This window comes from Rissa tridactyla, chromosome 1 (genome assembly GCF_028500815.1).
Source record: "Rissa tridactyla isolate bRisTri1 chromosome 1, bRisTri1.patW.cur.20221130, whole genome shotgun sequence".
NCBI lineage: Eukaryota > Metazoa > Chordata > Aves > Charadriiformes > Laridae > Rissa > Rissa tridactyla.
Genome location: NC_071466.1, coordinates 142,420,333 through 142,438,461, shown reverse-complemented (window position 1 = coordinate 142,438,461; position 18,129 = coordinate 142,420,333). Strand labels below are relative to the sequence as shown.

Here is an 18,129-nt window from a genome sequence, read left to right as displayed (position 1 = left end):
AAATATCAATGAGCTGAGCAATATTTCTCAATAGTAATTTAGAAATCAGAAGTTGCCTCTCTTGAACTGGCAGAGACAAAAGCCAAGTCATGAAACAGGAGAATACTCTTCTTGTTGCCATGGCTGGCTGGAGCACTGCCATTTAACCATGTGGCACATGCATGTGAGTCTGGGAAAAAGATCTGGGAACTGAGGGGTGACATTCTGTACTTGGGTGTCTTGTAGTTCTCAGGTACAGAGAAACAGAAGGGCCTGAATCCAGTCTGAAGTGTTACCCTGTTGCGTGAAACAGGGCCAAGCGGTTTTGGCAGAAGATAAACCCCCTTGCGTTCTAACACTCCTCACCGAGGTGGGAGGCCAGGTGTGGCTAGGTTTAAATTCTGAGTAATGCCCAATTCAGCACCATCAGTCCAATCACGTTTAATATGTATTAAACTATTACGATTTGGATACACTAATAGTGGACTGCACCTTCAGTCTAGTCGTGCTCCTGAACTAGCACAGCCAGTCTCGAGTCTTTGGTCGCGTTCAGTGAGAAAGCTAAACGACCAGCTACTTAAACAGTGCAGTTTATTTAAACAACGGATATACAGGTTCTTTAGGATTGCCGGTGATAAATACACTGTCTGCAAAGCACGTGCAAATAAAGATATTGTTAAGTATACAAAATGCACGACAAAATTATAAACGATACAGCCTGGCTATAAATGTAGGAGGGAGATTCTCTAGAGAAATTTCTAAGTCCCTGAGAAAGCACTTGGTGTAATCGAAGTCTTACCCAAAGGCGTCCCTATGGGGGGGAAGAAAGGCTCAGCCCGTCGACTGATCCCGGAAATCAGCGATGGAATTCTTCGCAATGGTGTCTTCCCTGACATCCCCTCTCTCTTGGGCTATTTTTATACTATTTTTTTATCTTCAAAGTGGAGTTTGAGTGACTTTAGTCATACGTACTTTTATTATGATTAATGTATTCAAGGAGGAGTGTTCACACCTCGGGGGCGGATAGCCTCTGGGATGGAGGTGTGTTTTGGTACATTGTGGTGAGCAAAGTTCGTACAAAGGACAGCATTTCATCAACATTTGACGAAATGTTGGCTCGGGTAGCGTGTAGGCTGCTTATCTGTTCCATAGTACCATCTCGTCCCCACATCTGCTATTTGTCACAAGGGAAGGCCACGGAACATTTGCGTTTCGTTCCATCCCTCGTGTAGTTTCGCAAACAACCTTGTACAGGGAATCGCAGGTGTTGCATTCTTCGCATGCCAGCTGTGGCTGTATTATACTTCAGAAGCCTCTTGATTTTATGACTTTCCTTAATGTGTGAACAATGCTGTATTTTTGTATTCTTGGCCAATTTAGTAATTATTCCACACACCCCCATGGTCAGTGCTAGTCCCTTATGCACTGTGGCCTTTCTGTTCCCTGCTTGAGGCATGTGACAGTTTAGTCTCCTACAGACCGAAATTTGTGCTTAACCTCAGTAATTTAGAGGTCATGGATGATATGTAGTGTAAGGCCTCATCCAGCATGCCGTTCTGGCTACCTGGTCTGTTCATATCTTCTCCACCTCAAGCCCAAGCCCATGTCTTACCATACAGCATGATGACTGCTCTCCTCACAGTCTGTTTCCCGACTGTGAGGCAAGTAGCTTATAGCTGTTGTCTCTCTCGCTGCAGCATCCCTCTGGAGGTTCAGATCTTGGCCTGGACTTTTCCTTCCAAGCTCCTGTGCCAGCATACTCTCTATGTGCCACCCCACCTGTGTATCTGGATGGTAACTTGGTGGCACCCCAGAGCTCTGAACAGATCCAGGGAGCGGCCAGAGCTTTATCCCCACAAAGTGGCTTTGGGAGCTTGGCTCAAGCTCTGCTTCCTGATCTGCAGCCCCAGAGATGTGATGCGGAGCCGTGGTGCTCCATTGCTACCATGGGTCTGCTTAAACCAAGAGCAGTTTTCCTGCCAAATGATGTCTCTGTTCATCCTTGAACCTTAGCCATGGTGACGGGAGGCAGAGTATTTCAGTTTGAGTGTCTCTGATGAAGGAGGATTGTGGACTGGGCAGTGGGCTGTGGCAAAAGGGGTGCAGGTGGGTATGTTCCCCATCCTGCAGCCCTGCCTGTCTTCCAAGACAAGAAGTAACTGTCCTAGCCTCCAAATCTGCAATCTGTGTTAACTGTAGTAGTGAGATCTGGCAGGGCTTCCCTGTCATCACCATGCTTGAAATCTCTAAGACTAGAAAACAGTGACAGGGCAGATTGCTGAGCCATAGTTTCATAATTCCCTCTGCTTCCAATTACCTTCTGGATTATTGGTCTACCCCAAGCATATGGTCTTTCCATAGCAGCACCCTGATCAGCAAATGTCTAATCCATAGCATTTGGGCCAAGATTATCTGGATAGTTGGAGATGATTTTCAGGCCACTTTCATATTTGTATCTGATGAACATTTACAGTTGACCCCATTGGGTGTACTCATCTGAGTGAACCATGACAGCTCAGCTGGATTTTTGGATATAAGGTCTGCCCCTCCACCCTTACAGTTCCCTGCTACGTCTTGATTTCCATCTCATTTGTTTTCCACTTCTGCCATCTACTGCTCACAAACACTACTTAGCCCCATATCCACCTTTTAATCCCTCACTTCTCTTAAGATCTACTCAGATGCAATGAACATAATCCATAACCATCACTGCAGTAGGTTTGGCTCCTCTTTGCACTGCTGACTGGCCTAAGCAACACAGCTTCAATGTGGGAAAAGGTAGCTGGCACACACCACTTCAGCTGCATTTCCTGAATGTCTTCCCTTGAAGGGTTATCTCACAGCTTTACCAGGTGTCCCCGGACCCGCACCACATGACATGACAAGTTCAAAGCTATCAACACCACTGATAGATGGTCCCCTGAAGATTGTCCTGCCCTTGCTATGAGAAATCATAGAATCATAGAATCATAGGGTTGGAAGGGACCTCTGGAGATCATCCAGTCCAACCCCCTGCCAGAGCAGGGTCACCTAGAGCAAGTTGCACAGGAACACGTCCAGGCGGGTTTTGAATGTCTCCAGAGTTGGAGACTCCACCACCTCTCTGGGCAGCCTGTGCCAGTGCTCTGCCACCCTCACAGGAAAGAAGTTCCTCCTCATGTTTAGGTGGAACTTCCTATGTTCAAGTTTGTGCCTATTACCTCTTGTCCTGTCACTGGGCACCACTGAAAAGAGCCTGGCCCCATCCTCCTGACACCCACCCTTTAAGTATTTATAAGTGTTGATAAGGTCCCCCCTCAGCTGTCTTTTTTCCAGACTGAAGAGACCCAAATCCCTCAGTCTTTCTTCACAAGAGAGGTGGTCCAGTCCCCTCATCATCTTGGTAGGTCTCTGCTGCACCCTCTCCAGCAGTTCCCTGTTCTTCTTGAACTGAGGAACCCAGAACTGGACACAGTACTCCAGGTGCGGCCTCACCAAGGCAGAGTAGAGGGGGAGGATGACCTCCCTTGACCTGCTGGCCACACTCTTCTTGATGCACCCCAGGATGCCATTGGCCTTCTTGGCCTCAAGGGCACATTGCTGGCTCATGGTCATCCTGTTGTCCACCAGGACTCCCAGGTCTCTTTCAGATGAGCTGCTCTCCAGCAGGTCAGCCCCCAACCTGTACTGGTGCATGGGGTTATTCTTCCCCAGGTGCAGCACCCTACGCTTGCCCTTGTTGAATTTCATAAGGTTCCTCTTTGCCCATCTCTCCAGCCTGTCCAGGTCTCTCTGTATGGCGTCACAGCCTTCTGGTGTGTCAGCCACCCCACCCCAGCTTTGTGTCATCATCAAACTTGCTGAGAGTATACTCTGTCCCTTCACCCAGGTCATTGATGAATATATTGAAGAGGATTGGACCCAGTACTGACCCCTGGGGAACACCACTCGTCACTGACCTCCAACTAGATTCTGTGCCCCTAATCACTACCCTCTGAGCTCTGTACCATAAACACTGCTGCTTAAACACACAGGTTCCTATCTCACAGTCCTGCTCCATGCCAGTGACAGGAGGAGTGTTAGCTGTGATGGAGAGACTATTTACATAGTAACATAGGGCCTGAATCATGAAGATCCTGGGAGAGTAACTCCGTATCTCTGGAGTCTTCTGAAGACTTCTTACAAGACCTCTCAAGCAGTTTACCTGTGGATACCCAAGTAGGCTTTCTACCCTACCTGTGGACATGAGATGGTGAGATGGGTTAACCCTGGCAGGCAGCTAAGCACCACACAGCTACTTACTCTCCCCTCTCCCTGCCCCATGGGATGGGGGAGAGAATTGGAGGGGCAAAAGTGAGAAACGCCAAGCATCAATATAAAGACAGTTTAATAAGTGAAGGGGAAAAAAAGATGAGAAACCCCAAATGATCCAGAGGCAACCGCTCACCACCAGCAGACTGATGACCAGCCAGTCTTCAAGCAACAGCAACTTCAGAAAAAATCCCTACAAGTTTTATTTTTGAGCATACCATTAGATGGTGTGAAAAATTTCTGCGGTCGGTTTGGGTCAGTTGTCCCAGCTGTGCTGCCTCCCAGCCTCTTGCCCACCCCCAGCCTACTCACCTGGGGCAAAGTCAGAAGCAGAGAAGGCCTTGATGCTGTGCAAGAGCTGTTCAGCAATAGCTAAAATGTTGCTGTGCTGTCAACACTGTTTTGGTCACTGGTCAAAACCACAGCACCATATGGGCTGCCATGAAGAAAACTAACTCCATCCTTGATGGAGTTGTAATTACAACCTTGATGGTTGTAATGCCTGGTTCTGATGGAGGTTTTCTCCTCTTGATGGAGGTTTTAACCTCCCATGGGAGCTACAGCTTAGAGGTGAATTTTGGGGAGAGTTTAACTATATGGTCACCATTGGGCAGTCCCTGAATGCTTGGAAAAACAAAGCTCAGGGCTGAAAGTTCCTCGAGGTGCTCTGAACGCTCTCTCCAGTATGTCTGTGATAGGAAAGGAACAGATGAATCGTTGCTTTCCCTCAAGTGAAGTCCAGCTGGTTTTGTCATCCCTCTCGCTATTAAAAACCCCGCCAGTTGTGTGATGGCTGTATGCCACACCCAGCCTCTCAAAGGGAGGAGAGCATGGACACTCTGATGTCCACCGAGCTCCTGCTTCTGCTTTGGGGTATTTATTGTTCTGCCAAGCACTTTCACACAGCATGTGCATTGAAACGGAGAGGTGGAAATGGGGCAAAACCAGAAAGATAAATATATAGAACGTCTCTGATGCAAAGTAGCGTGAGATGATTGTAGAAGGACTGCTTAGAGTAGAAAATCATAGTCCAAAATACAGATATGTTCACTTGCAGCTTTTTTTTTTTCCACACTGACTCCTCATGAAATATATTTGATCCACTTCTCTGATTTCTATAGCCTCACCAACTAATGTGAAAGAATTCTATTACAAGGATATTGGGGTGCTTTCTTTAGCTAAGAAAAATTAATACTGAAGTAAGCACACAGGTACGTCCTTCCCCCTAACTCCCTGTTCTCTGCCTTGCTTGAGTCAGGGCTCTGCCCACACACCCTCATGACTGGCTGCCGTTCCACTGTGTTGTTTGGAATCAGACTCATAAAGTTTACCCAGTAGTAGCAGGGCGTCGTCGATTATCTTAATCTCTTACGTTTCAGTTTCCACGTGTGGAAACTGAACAAGAGTCTCGGTAAAGCATGGCGATGCTGTGTAACCTGCAGAGGAAATGAAAGTAAGGGTGCTGGGAGAGATAAAAAGACCATGGGCAGGTGAGAGTTGCAAACTCCTATGTTGCTAAGGATGTGTATTTTTGTATCTGCAAGCTTGTTTTTATATGCATTATTGCATTATTATGCATACATATATATGTAAATACTTGTGTGAGCATGTACTCAGACATATCTATTCATACACACAGACACATGTTTTAGCCCTTTTTTAAATTTGAAGTTCACAGAGTAAATCTCAAAAGGCTCTGTGTATTTTTTCTTTCCATAAAAATGTAGATATCTACTGAGAAAACTCCATTAAATCCAAACAAACATCTAGTGGATTTTCCTTTTACTGTCAAATGTGCCAGCAGGAGAACACTTGAACTAACACAAAATTTACTTTTACAAATTAAGTCCAGGAGACGCTTGTAAGTGGAAATTGAGACCTAAGCCTCTGTGGCACGAACCCCAGGCTTTTAGTCACATTTAAGTTTTGCCTTCCCCCGTGCTTCCAGACTTCTACCTGCTGATTCTCACCTCTTTCCAATAGATCATTCAGCCAGAGAATAGAAAGCTCTGTACCTGTAAAATCCTCAGATTTGCAAGCTGGGATCTTGGCTGATTCAAACCTTGTCCCTTTTTGTTTTCTATGATCTAGTTTTCCTTCTGCGCTCCTCTTTCTTATTCTCTAACCTGCCTGCCTTTCCTATTTTCTTTTGTGTTTCCATTTCTTTGACTTCTACCTCAGCCCGAATTTGTGTTTTAATGCCGAATAAAATTGTTCAGTGGAATGCTGGAGTTGGAGTTACCAGAAGTACATCTTGGGTTTCAAGTGTCAGATAAGCCGAAAGACATTTGAGAAAAATTGCAAACTACGTGGCTGTTATCTCAAGAGACACTTGACTTAGTGAGACAGATTAGGGGAGTACATCCAGTAGATGCCACCACTGTAATACTGTCATGCTGAAGGATTGTTACGCTGAAATCTGGTTCCTGGGAGATATCTGCAGGGAGGTGGCTCCCTGTTGCTCTGTCCACCTCTCTATCACCTAGTGTATATCCTGGAGTCCCTCTGCAATGTGTTCTGAAGAAACTGTGAAGCCTCTATGTGATCATCCCCAGTGAGGCTGGTCAGACATATACAGCATGGCTCTACGACCACCAAAGGGAACATTGTCATGAAGGTCTAAGGAACCTGGGAGCTTAAAGGAGTCCTGAGTGAGCGTATGTCCACTGTTCTGTGTGCCTTTTGCAGCGTATGTTCCTCCAAAATGCATTTATGTTCGGGAGGTATGCATATGAGGGTGGTGGTTATTTTTAAAAAAAAAAGCCATTTGCTGGAGTGGGTGAGATATATTTAGATGTTACCAATAACTCAGCATTACAAACCACCTTCACATTTATCTCTAACATTATCTTAAGCAACTTCTGTAAGGGGAGATAATTCACAGCATAAGAAATCAAAAAAACATTATGGTCGTAGCTGTTCGAGTAATACGAGGTCCCACCCAGATATATGACCCTTTTGGAGTCTGTCATCATCCTCTGAAGCACTGAAATTTGATCCCCGCAGACAGGATGTACAAGTTCTTCTAGAAGCAGGAAAATTCACCTGTGTGGTGACCTTGTCTTTCCGATTTTGTTAGGGTTAAACCAACTGCTGGATCTGGAAGGGATTTCCTCTCCTTGCATTAGGCTGGCAGGAACAGCAGAATGATATTTTCTTCTTTTTTTTTTTTTCCTTTTGGTTTTCCACCATCTCCTAGAGCACATTCAGCTTCCTGGAGACACACGGAAATGTCGCATTGCAAATTCTTTGCTTCTGCTTAGACTAATTTTTTTTCCTCTCTCTGCTTGCTGTGGCACACTGCTCGTTTCATACCAGGAACTACTGCTACTAAGCACTGCTGCTAATCAAGCCATTTCTTACAGATCAGACTAAGCATCTCAAAGCCTAATTTACAATTGCATAATCATAAATATCTACTGCAGAGGGAAGGAAATGAAGAGAACACTATAGCATCAGTGCATTTCTGGCCTTACTGAATAACAAGTCCATGAAGTCAAACACATTAGTCAAACACTTTGTTATTTGTTTCAAGAAGTCTCAGAGTGTCTGAGTTGATTCCATTCACCCTTCCTAAGGTATGAACTAGCGCAACCAATAGGGAACAATTCTGTGCTGTGAAGTGAGCGGTGACCTTGCTGCAGAAGAGGCCCTGAAGGCAGATGCTGTGTTGGTGCGGTGCTGCCTGATAACCTGTCACGACTAACCTCCTTCACAGAGGGTCCTGCTAGTGCCTGAGTCCCTCCTCCCTCTGTACTCCACCATTCATGTTCACTTCTGTTTGTTCTGCCCTTGCAGGAAGCTGAATAATTTTTTGACAATAGAATATTGAGGGCTGGCCTAAGAGAATACAAATAAATCACTTCCACAGCTTTACAATCCCAAGGCAGACTTGGTGTTGAGGGAGGCAATGGCTTTGTCCTCAAGGAGTGCACATTCCTGGACAATGGCTCACCAGGGATCTATTTCTGCAGCTCGCATCAGACCACAAAATTATTGTGTCATAACACCAGAGGAAACTATAAGTGATCGAGACTGACTCAGCACAGTCATCTCTAGCTAAACATATGAAGATATCTTTTGTAATCTCTTTGCTTTTGCAAGCCAGTTTTGGGTGTGTCAGAGGAAAGCTTCTCTCTAGTAACTAGCATTGTTTCACTCATTTTTCAGATTAAATGGGAAATATTTTGTGTTGCATCTTGTGTGAGTTACAGAACAGATCACGGGAAGGTGATGTCCAGTTCATAATGCTGAGCAGATTTCTCAAGGCACTGGAAAAAGCCAATTATTTTTATGTCACTGACCTGTCATAACCAACAGCATCTGCAGATGCTCACCAGCTGTCTCAGGTCTTGCTCTCAGGGTGCCCATGTGAGTACGGATCTCTTCTCTGTTGTGAAGTTTCTTTAATTACCCCACAACAAGCTGTCCACTGCCATAGTTAGCCTGAGAATGTCTGCCCAGTCGCTGACCACAGCTGTAGATGTGTTCTCACACACACTGAGGGTCTTCCTTGCTTACGTGAGGACTCTGGTTCAAGGGTGTATGGTAGGAGTGGTCCTTGGAACTCCACAGAATGGTCTCATGAAGGGAAATGGCAGTAACCATCACCACCTACTGGAGATCCATAAAATCACAAGCTTTTTTTTCCCTCTTTCCACCGGAATCTGCTCAACTTTCAGATGATATCTGGATGCCAGAAATGTTATCTGCCATGCCCACGACGATGTGACTTTTTGCCATTTGTGTAGATGCTCTTTCTCTCTTGGTGCATTGGGGTGACTAGAGAAGAGTTGCTTTTCTATTCTGGGGCTAGTGGTAACAAAGAGATATAATTTCTGTTCTGCACTGCAAAAAAAATGGCTCACCTGTTAGTTCCAGCTTCTGGCAGGCAACCTTGTCTACACGCCCAGATCCACTTCCGAATGGGACTCACCCTCTTTTGGAGTCCTTTGTTGACAGGAACTTGCCTTCAGTTTCACCCAGTGGGGTGATTTATTTGCATAAGAGCAAGTCACCATGAGGAAGTATTCAGCTGAGTAATGTTACAGACGTCCGAAGTTCAGTCTGCAGGAATAGAAACTGAAACAAATGTAAGACTAATAAAAGGATACCCATCACCCAAGATGCGACAGACAAATCTAGAAATATCCATGGCTGCTGTCCCTGACAGAGGTAAGTACATGTATGTGACAAGCAGGTCTGTTTCTCCATATTCAGTGTAGATATTTTCTGTAGATGTATGTAAGCAACTGGTGAGTACAGACAAACGTGTGTGTTGGTACATGAAGATATACAGGAGACACTTGTGGATTTGTGTGTGTCATCTCTTTGAATGCATTACCGTATCTTGAGTCTTAGGTCCAGCTTCAAAATACTAATGCCTTCTTTTGTTCACCCTGATGTGGCATTAGGCAGGAAGAACTGAAATTCCAAAAGACCTCTTAATGTGGAAAGAGATCTTAATGTGGAAAGATCAAAGGCAATTAAGAATGGAGCAAATTAATTGGTGTATTATTTTTTCACCTATTTTGTTTCCAATGCAATAAACAACTAGAAAATGCTTCTTAATGAATCATTGCAATAAGGCTGTGCAAGGAGCTGATAATTTCTCTGTTGATAAGGAAGACGATTTTATTCCTGCTGAAATGTAATTTCACTGTGTATGTTTTATAATTCCTCATCTTGAAGAGCTAAGAGCTATGGAAAAGTGCCTTTCTTCAACGAAATGAGGGTTCTTAGACCCTTAAGTTTGCTATGGGTGCATTTCTACAAAAGAAATAAGTAGCCTTGATCACCTGCAATTGTTTTTATCTAGACCCTCAGCTGTGAAGGGATGGATGAGTCATAGGGTCAAACTTCTTTGCCACCACGAGAGACAAAATGTATATAATCAGGCAGGTCTATGGTGCCACCCCATAGGTACTTGTTAGTCAGAAATCACACTCCTTTCTGCACTGATACTTTTTCAGCATTTGAAACAGTTTCATACTAAGAAAAAAAAGAACCATTGGCTGTGAAAATGTTTTTGTCTAGATTGACATTACGAGTGCCAATAGGAAAATAATTCCAGCTTTGCCTAATAGAAATTGTTTCGAAGATACAAAAGGAGAAGAGATTTGATTCTGCTCTTTGATTAGTCAGGGAAAAGCAGATGCAGTACTGCTGGAATCAGTGAAGTTAAACTTGAGTGAGATCACAGTCTACCCTAATGTGTTAAAGTGAGCAAGAGTTCATGTACAGCATCGTTTGAACAACCACCAAGTTTAGTTCCCAGGTAGAAATCCACTACTCCTGCATTCCAGAGTGGCTATCCTGCTGTGCAGGGACTACTTATTAAGCCCTTTTAGATAAAAGAGATTTGGCAGGGAATGTATAGACAGAAAGGGTCCAGGACAGGAGGTGTAGAGGAAATTTTGTTTTCTCATCTACTATCTCCAGTGATTCATAAATCTTTTCTATATAGGTCCTGCCACGGGAGAGAACAACCAAGGGTAAGAGATACGGTTCTATCACTGTGTACTACCTGGGCCCCATGGCAATTTCCAGAGACAGGCAAAGCTAAGAAGCCTTGTGCCTTGTTTTCGTCTTACCATCCCTTTCCTCGATCTTCCTTTCCAGTTATCTCACTGCTTAGACAGGTGCTGATCTCAGAGTAGTGATGGGGTAGCTTACCTTCCCTCTCGAGGAGGTGCTGTGAGTGTTTCACCAGTGCCACTCTAGGGGAATAATTCTGTACCCTTCATCAAATTCCAGATTTAGGTCATTAGATTGCAACATTCTTCAAGCTGCTCATATGTGATGGGAAAGGCTTAGAGTGGGAGGCTTGGCTGATGTTGAGAGCAGGCAATGCACAATGGAACCAAACATCATTGAGGTTTTGGGATCATAGTACTGCTGGTACTTTTGTCGCAGGTGGAAGATACATCCGGATGACTTCATAGGAAATTATTTGCCTGACCAACATCCAAATGTGGTGTACCTGCTGTATGAAATCAGGTGGAGCACAGGTACCATCTGGAGGAATTGGTGCTCAAACAATTTTGCGCAACATGCGGAAGTCAACTTCTTGGAAAATTGTTTCAAGGCCATGCCATCAGTTGCTTGCTCCATCACCTGGTTCCTATCTACTACCCCCTGTGGGAGATGCTCCAGCAGAATTCTGGAGTTCCTGAAGGCACATCCCAATGTGACCTTGGAAATATATGCAGCCAAGGTGTTTAGGCCCCTGGATATGCGTAACCGGAAAGGTCTCAAGAACCTGGCAATGAATGGAGTCATCATACGTATCATGAATCGTGCAGGTAACCCAGCTACTCTTTGGCTTTGGCTAAGTGTGGACTGAAAGTTCCGGGATTATGTGCTGTCCTGTTTTGGGCGACAGAGGATTAATTGATCTTTCAATAATTTTACTTTTCAGTAAGGTAATGCTTTCTAATGCTTGGGAAAACTGCATTTTTAGAAGACTCTAGTGTCTGAATTTGTGAAACTATTTACTTTATAGCCAGCTATGGTATGCGGGTTTCAAGGTCTCGGTGTTTTTGAGCTAGCCAGGTGCAGGGATGAGGAGGAGCAAGACCCAGGCACTTGACCCAAGCTGGCCAACAGGATTATTTCATACCATGAATGTCACATTCCATATAAATTAGAAAGTTTGCTGAGGAGTTTCCTCTCTTCTATGATGGCTGTGATCCTGAGAACTTCTTGTCCTGGTGCTGGTCCCCTGAGGCCTTCCCTTCCTCCCAAAGCCATAGCACTCATAATGTCCAACACTTGCTGTCCACTGCTGGGAGTGCACAGCTTCCTACTGATAGAATTGGCTGAGCATAATCCTTGTATATTTTATACTGGTATTGGGATCAATATTGGTTATTTAGTATTAATAATGTTAATTATTTAGGATTATTCTATGAAATCTGTTTATATTTCAACCCTCGGGTTTACTTGTTTTTTCCTGATTCCCCTTCCTGGGCGTGGAGGGGTCATTGGGTGACAGAATAATTGTCTAAATGACAATAAATTCTTGTGGGTTCTTCAAACATGTGCGCTCTCAGCAGTTGTGCTTTGTAATAGTGGTGATGACTGGCATTGGGGAGGACTAGTGAGCACAAAAATACCACTCTCTTGTGCCTTATTTCTTCCCCAATCCCATACAGCTGCAGAACCAGTGTGGTCATTTCCTCTTGCCAAATCTGAACAAGGAGAATTATGTCTTTCTCTAGCCATCCATGCCTCCTTTATATACAGTGAAAAATCCTGAAGTAAGATAGAACCTGTCCCTCCTAGTCTATATATGCAGATCAGCTTGCCAGATGCAGCAAGAAATTGGTTTCCCTTGATAGCTGGAGAAGAGGAGACATATTTAAAGGAGACTTTCAGATGATGCATCGTAGAGGACAATTGTGTCTTGCATGTGTGTCATTTTGTATGTATATCTTGCTTGCCTGTAAGAATAGTCCAGACAAGTAGCTCACAGAAAAGAATGTACATTTGAAGAGAAGAATTTTGCATACGTGTTTGGATACTGAACTACTGGTGTGTGCAGCTACAAAACCTACTAGGTCAAATGAAAACTTAAAGGACATTGCTTACCTTGGGGAACCTGTCTCTGGGAATATACCACCAGAGAACTGACAGAAGCTCTGGCCATCCTATCAACACTAAGGTCGATATGAAAATGCTGAGTGTTAGGGTGTTCACTCCAGGTTTTCCCTCAGATAAATCAGAGAGGTTAATGACTGAAGCAACAAGTTTATTGTCTTACCTAAAGCTGCTGTGATCAAGTACTGGGCTGCCAAAAGGTATGCCTGAACAGCCCTGATTGCATGTGTCACTCCCCTTTTCAGTACCTCCTAAAGAAGCAGCCTGCGGCTCACTGATTTATTCTCCTTTGGCCAACCTGCTCTGACTTTATGCCCTGATGGGCTGGCTACCTATGATAGGGGTTGCCCAAGCCACCGTAGTGATCTCTCTCTCTCTCTGGCAATTCCTCTTTTTAGACATATTGCTATTTGTATAGTTTTGGTTCCCCTTTCCATTAACTTATTTGTGTAGTTGCAAGTCATTGTTGGTCCCGTGCATGAATGCCCTCAGATGAATGTCTTTCTCCTGTCCTTTACTGTTGTCTTAATGAGAAAGAAGTGCCTTGCTCATGTATTCATGAAGAAAGGAGTGGGCATGCCTTTCATCAATAGTGACTGGATATCTCTTTTCTCAGATTACAGTTACTGCTGGGAAAGATTTGTTGCACACCAACATGGAGAAGATGGTTATTGGCCCTGGAGATTCACTTCATACATCTGGCTGAACTGCATAGAGCTCTATCATATCCTTTTGGTTAGTAGGCACTTGAAGAAAATGCTGAGAGTGAAAAGTAATACAAAATCCTAGGAAAAGGAGGTTGGGAGGATACTGGCAATGGTGTGAGCAGGAACGATAGTAGGAAAAATAAGCATGGGCTTGATGCTGCATAAACGGAGGGCCAAGCAGGCCAGAGGACTAGGCTGCTACATTGTGCTTTTGTGGTCAGGAGTAGAGAAGCAATTTAGCAATACTCTCAGGTTTTTTACTAAAGAAAGGGCAAATTTTTTAAACCCTTTACATGGATCAGCTACAAATTCATTAGCTCGCAGCTTACTGGAGACATTTGATCCCAAAAACTCATTCAGCTGTGTAAACACGCTTCAAGTACGCTCGTTTTGCTTCTCAGGATGGGGTCACTGATTTTAGTTAAGTTCTGAGCAAGTTCAAAAGCCCAAATTGGTGGATTCGCTTTCAGGATCAGAGCTTACACATAAGCGTATCATTTGACTGAGATCTGCATTCCCCATTTCTTGCAACCTGTACAGCTGCAGAAGGTATTTATATGGCCTGATATCCTACTGGACAAGAAAGAGAATGTGGTCTACTGAGCAGGAGAGAGAGCAAGACTGGAGTTAATTCCTGGCTCAGTTACTGTTTGTGGGGCAAGCCTCTATGTAGAAAGGGAGCTAGCAGAATGGACAGCAGAAGATAGAGGAAGGAATGCACAGAACTACATAATACAGACAGGAACTTAAAGGCTAGAAGGACAAAAACTAACCCGTTTGTAGGATGCTATAAATGCCTTGTTTTATATCTGACTAAGGAAAATGTAAACAGTGTATTCATTTCAGTTTCGTCCACCACAAACTTACATAGGTCTTTTAATACCTCAGGACCTGGCCTTTCTAATTCTAACTGTTGGAATATGACATTCAAGTGACAGGATACGCATTATCCAGTCAGCTGATCAAAGTAACTGTTGAGGACTTATGTTTCCCTTGGCTTTCAGCCTTCCTGAGTCTCCTAATATCTGAGATTCAGTAGTTTAGCAGTTTACACCCAATCAAACGCATGATGTGATGCTTACCAGGGAGCTGAAGAGAGCTGTCTGCTAAGTGCTTGTGAACACCAACAAACTACAGCTGACTCAGCACGGTTCCCTGGGCAGCAGTACAAGGGAATATGCCCTTCAGGTCTCGGTTTTAAAAAGCCAGCTAACAAATGACCTGTCCCTCCCTGTCCCTGGCAACCTCGTTGATCACTGCAGAGTGCTGGTGGCTGGGAAGCTTGCACTTGGACACTCGTGCCGAAAGTCAGGCACTTGCTCAACTGTTTTGCTGTCTCAACCAAACTCAAGCCACCCCTAAAATGAAGATGAATAGGGCCCATTATCAGTAGTTCTGACTAACCACCAACCCTCCACAGAAGGAATGGGAAGGTCTATGTGCTCAGCCCTTGTGAAAACCCAGCCCCATTGTACTAATTGTCAATGTTCAGATAAGTCTGATTGACCATTACCAAGACATCAAGCCCCCCTGAGCGCAGAGGTGTAATGAGGAGAGTTTGTTCCAGGCGCATCCTCCAGAGAAATACAGACCAGTTGTGTCAAGTCTTGGCTTCCCTGACCCAAGAAAGACACAGGAACTGGAGATTTGGTGGAGTACCACTGCAATGGTCAGGGTGCTGGAGCACTTGCCCTACAAGGAGAGGGTGAGGGAACTGGCTTTATTAGACCTAAAGAAAAGAAGGCTAAGTGGGATCTAACTGCAGCTTTACACTACATAAAGGCAGCAAAGACAGAGCCAGTCTCTCCTCAGAGCTGCATAGAAGAAAATGAGGCAACAGGCACAAGCTGCAACAAGGGAAATTCCAACCGGACAGAAGGAAAAAGTCTCCCCCAACAGTGGTGCTGTACTGGAACAGGTGCCCAGAGAGGCTGTCAGACCTCCATTGCTGGAGACACTGAGAACTTTCCTCTGAGCTGCCTGATTAACTTTGGAGTTAGCCATGCTACAAACCCATTGTTGGGCTGGAGACTTCTAGAGGGCCTTTCTAACCCCCAGAATCCTGCCTTTCCGTAGGACCTAGCTCCACTTCTCCTGGATTCAATTAGGCAGTCAGCCACTTTTTAAATGCTTCTGTTTCTGAGCGATCTGTCTTTTTAGGAGGGGTTTACATGGCACAGTAAATTCCAAGGTGCTACACTGTTGTCTGGAAAGCTGTGTCCCAAGGCAGATTATCTGACCTGCTGAAGGTTGATCAGAATGATCTTTTTGACTAGATTCTGTATTTTCAAACTCTGGATCATGTTGAAGAGACAACTTAAGTTTTTGGCATCTAATTTTTAATGTTCGTGTTTCTTTCTTTCTACTAGGGGCTTCCTCCGTTGCTTTGAATACTAACAAGCATCAGCAGCATGCTTTCAAACTCACTTTGTGAGTTAGCATTATTTACAAGACTGGAAAAGACAGTCCCTGGGAGTCTTCCCCACTACAGCTTCACACTGTCACCAGAGAAGACTCTTTTCATTGGCATTACTAAATATTGGACACAGCAGAAGGAGCACATGAGAAACCACCAGAAAGTTTGGATAATGCATCCAGGCAGCCAGGACACAGTGCTCTGGGTCTTTACAAGGCTTCCTGAGAGTCCAATGGGGATAGGGACCATGCCCCACAGTCAGACCTCTCACGTCTGCTGATTCTGCAATCAGATTCTGTCAGTACCCTCTTGAGATGCCAGTGAGTAACGTTTTTCCTGCTCTGGTCTGTTCCAAAGAAGTAATCAGAGCTATGCATTCTGGTTTTGAGAATTGCTTATGAAGATCACTTTTACGGCTATGTGTGTATGTTTCAGAAAACACTTCATGCCATTAGTATTTGTGTAATATTGTTATTATATTACTGTTTTCGTTACAATATAATACAATTATATTACTAAGGATTATATTGCTTAATTTAAAGGTTTTATTCTCCCTTTTTTTATGACTGTAGAAACAACAGAATAAAAGGGAAAAAGTCAACTCTGTGAAAACTTAGCTTTTCTTGTTCCTTTCCTGGGCACATATCCTTCCTTTGTAATTCCGCACTCTGGAGTCCCAGCTGTTCTGGGGGAACACAGTAAAATGTCTCTGCTCTTCCAGCTGGAAGCACTGACCGGAACAGTGAGGTAGGAGATATTGAAAGCTCTGAGCTATCTCTATAGGCAGAAGGCCAAAAGAAGATACAGGTGTGCTGGGCCTTGCAGGAGTTTTCAGTTTGCACTGCAAATAATGCAAAACATATGAATGAATCATGTTGGGAACTCCACATTTCATGGTTCCCAATCCTTTCAAGCAGGAGGCCCATTGTGGATCCCACTGCGGAATGTGCTGCTGCTGGGATCTGCAACATGCAGGCTCAGATGATTATTTGAAGAATAAAGCAGGGGCTCGTGGGAAACATGCCTATCCCTTCTAGTTGATCAGTGCTTATAGCATCTTTTGGCCATGCCAGAGTCTCCAGATGTTTAGCAGACAATTAAGCCAGGCAGAAAAGCTGCAGGCTGAGGAAGCAGCTCCAGCCCCTGCTGTCTGAGGGAGTGTCTAAAGCTGAGTGCAGGTTGCTGGGGAGTGTCTACTACATTAACCAAATAAAATTACTCCAAGCAATGTAGTGGCTAAAGTTTTCTTCTTCCTGTCCAGGTCCTCAGGCTGGATGTCACATGCCTTCCTTCTGGCCATTCTAGTGTTAACTCTTTGTTTTGTTGGAGAGAAATGAAATCACTTGATCAACATGTAGTTGAGAACACTGGGGTCCATAACCATTCAGCAACATAACTTCTAAGTTACTGGTCGGCTGTGGAATGTGGCAACTGTATTTGAGCCTGATCAACATATATAGCTTCAAACATTTTCATTTGCGTCTGGCTTTGAATCTTCATTATGCTACAGAAGTTAGCTGAGTCCCATCTGAGAATCTAGAAAGTACAACAGCATAAAGCTATACAACAATATGTAGCATACATGGCCAGCACAAAATGGAAACCCTAAATGTTAAGAAATTCTGCAAGACCTGAAGACCCACCCGTGTCTCTTGCCATAAATCCTTAAGCATTATAGAATCTTGCTCACACCTTAGCATCACACTGAGAAGGCTTTACCCATAACAGTGTACAAATTACTGACACATTGCTAATTCACATGAAATAATCTAAAAATGATGGCAGGTGTCATTATGTTTCTATACCTTAGAATAAATATGCAGTCAGACTTTGACCTTGGAAAGGTCGGAGCTAAGTGTACCTAAATCTCCAACTCTATGAGGAAGATGACAGGTTGGATGGCCCAGGTCTTTCGAGTAGGATGATGACATTGCCTGGAGGTTAAATGAGATGTGATTTTGAACAAGGAGGGGAAAGTAGGTTGATGGGAGAGACTTTGAGAAGACCCAAGAATGAGAACAGGAGCCTTCTGTAAGTAGCACTAGGTGGAGGGGGTTGGATGGTCCAGAAGCTAGGGCTGTGTCAACCACATTGTTTTACGTGAGAAAGGACCTGTAGTCCAGTAAGGAATTTATG

The 18,129-nt window shown here is 44.3% G+C and overlaps 1 protein-coding gene across 2 annotated transcripts; it reads left to right on the top strand.

The window, feature by feature from the left end:
• The first annotated feature begins 8,958 nt into the window (after window positions 1–8,958).
• On the top strand, window positions 8,959–16,727 carry LOC128904506 (C->U-editing enzyme APOBEC-1-like). 2 transcript variants are annotated; one of them, XM_054188950.1, is made up of 5 exons: window positions 8,967–9,444; window positions 10,736–10,763; window positions 11,185–11,573; window positions 13,487–13,605; window positions 15,947–16,727. In XM_054188950.1, exons 1-5 carry the CDS (start codon window positions 9,312–9,314, stop codon window positions 15,965–15,967), a joined length of 690 nt encoding a protein of 229 aa, XP_054044925.1. In that variant the 5' UTR covers window positions 8,967–9,311; the 3' UTR covers window positions 15,968–16,727. The 2 variants fall into 2 exon arrangements, with proteins under 2 accessions (XP_054044924.1, XP_054044925.1); XM_054188949.1 differs by lacking the exon at window positions 15,947–16,727 and having other exon boundaries at window positions 8,959–9,444; window positions 13,487–13,674.
• The last annotated feature ends 1,402 nt before the right edge of the window (window positions 16,728–18,129 follow it).

What these genes read in the sequence shown, in the direction of transcription:
- LOC128904506 (XM_054188949.1), top strand. Translation starts at nt 9,312, where the DNA reads ATGTTACAGACGTCCGAAGTTCAGTCTGCAGGAATAGAAACTGAAACA. An exon ending in ACGGGAGAGAACAACCAAGG is followed by an intron (nt 10,764 to 11,184) that starts GTAAGAGATACG and finishes CTTTTGTCGCAG; the next exon opens with GTGGAAGATACATCCGGATG. An exon ending in ACGTATCATGAATCGTGCAG is followed by an intron (nt 11,574 to 13,486) that starts GTAACCCAGCTA and finishes CTCTTTTCTCAG; the next exon opens with ATTACAGTTACTGCTGGGAA.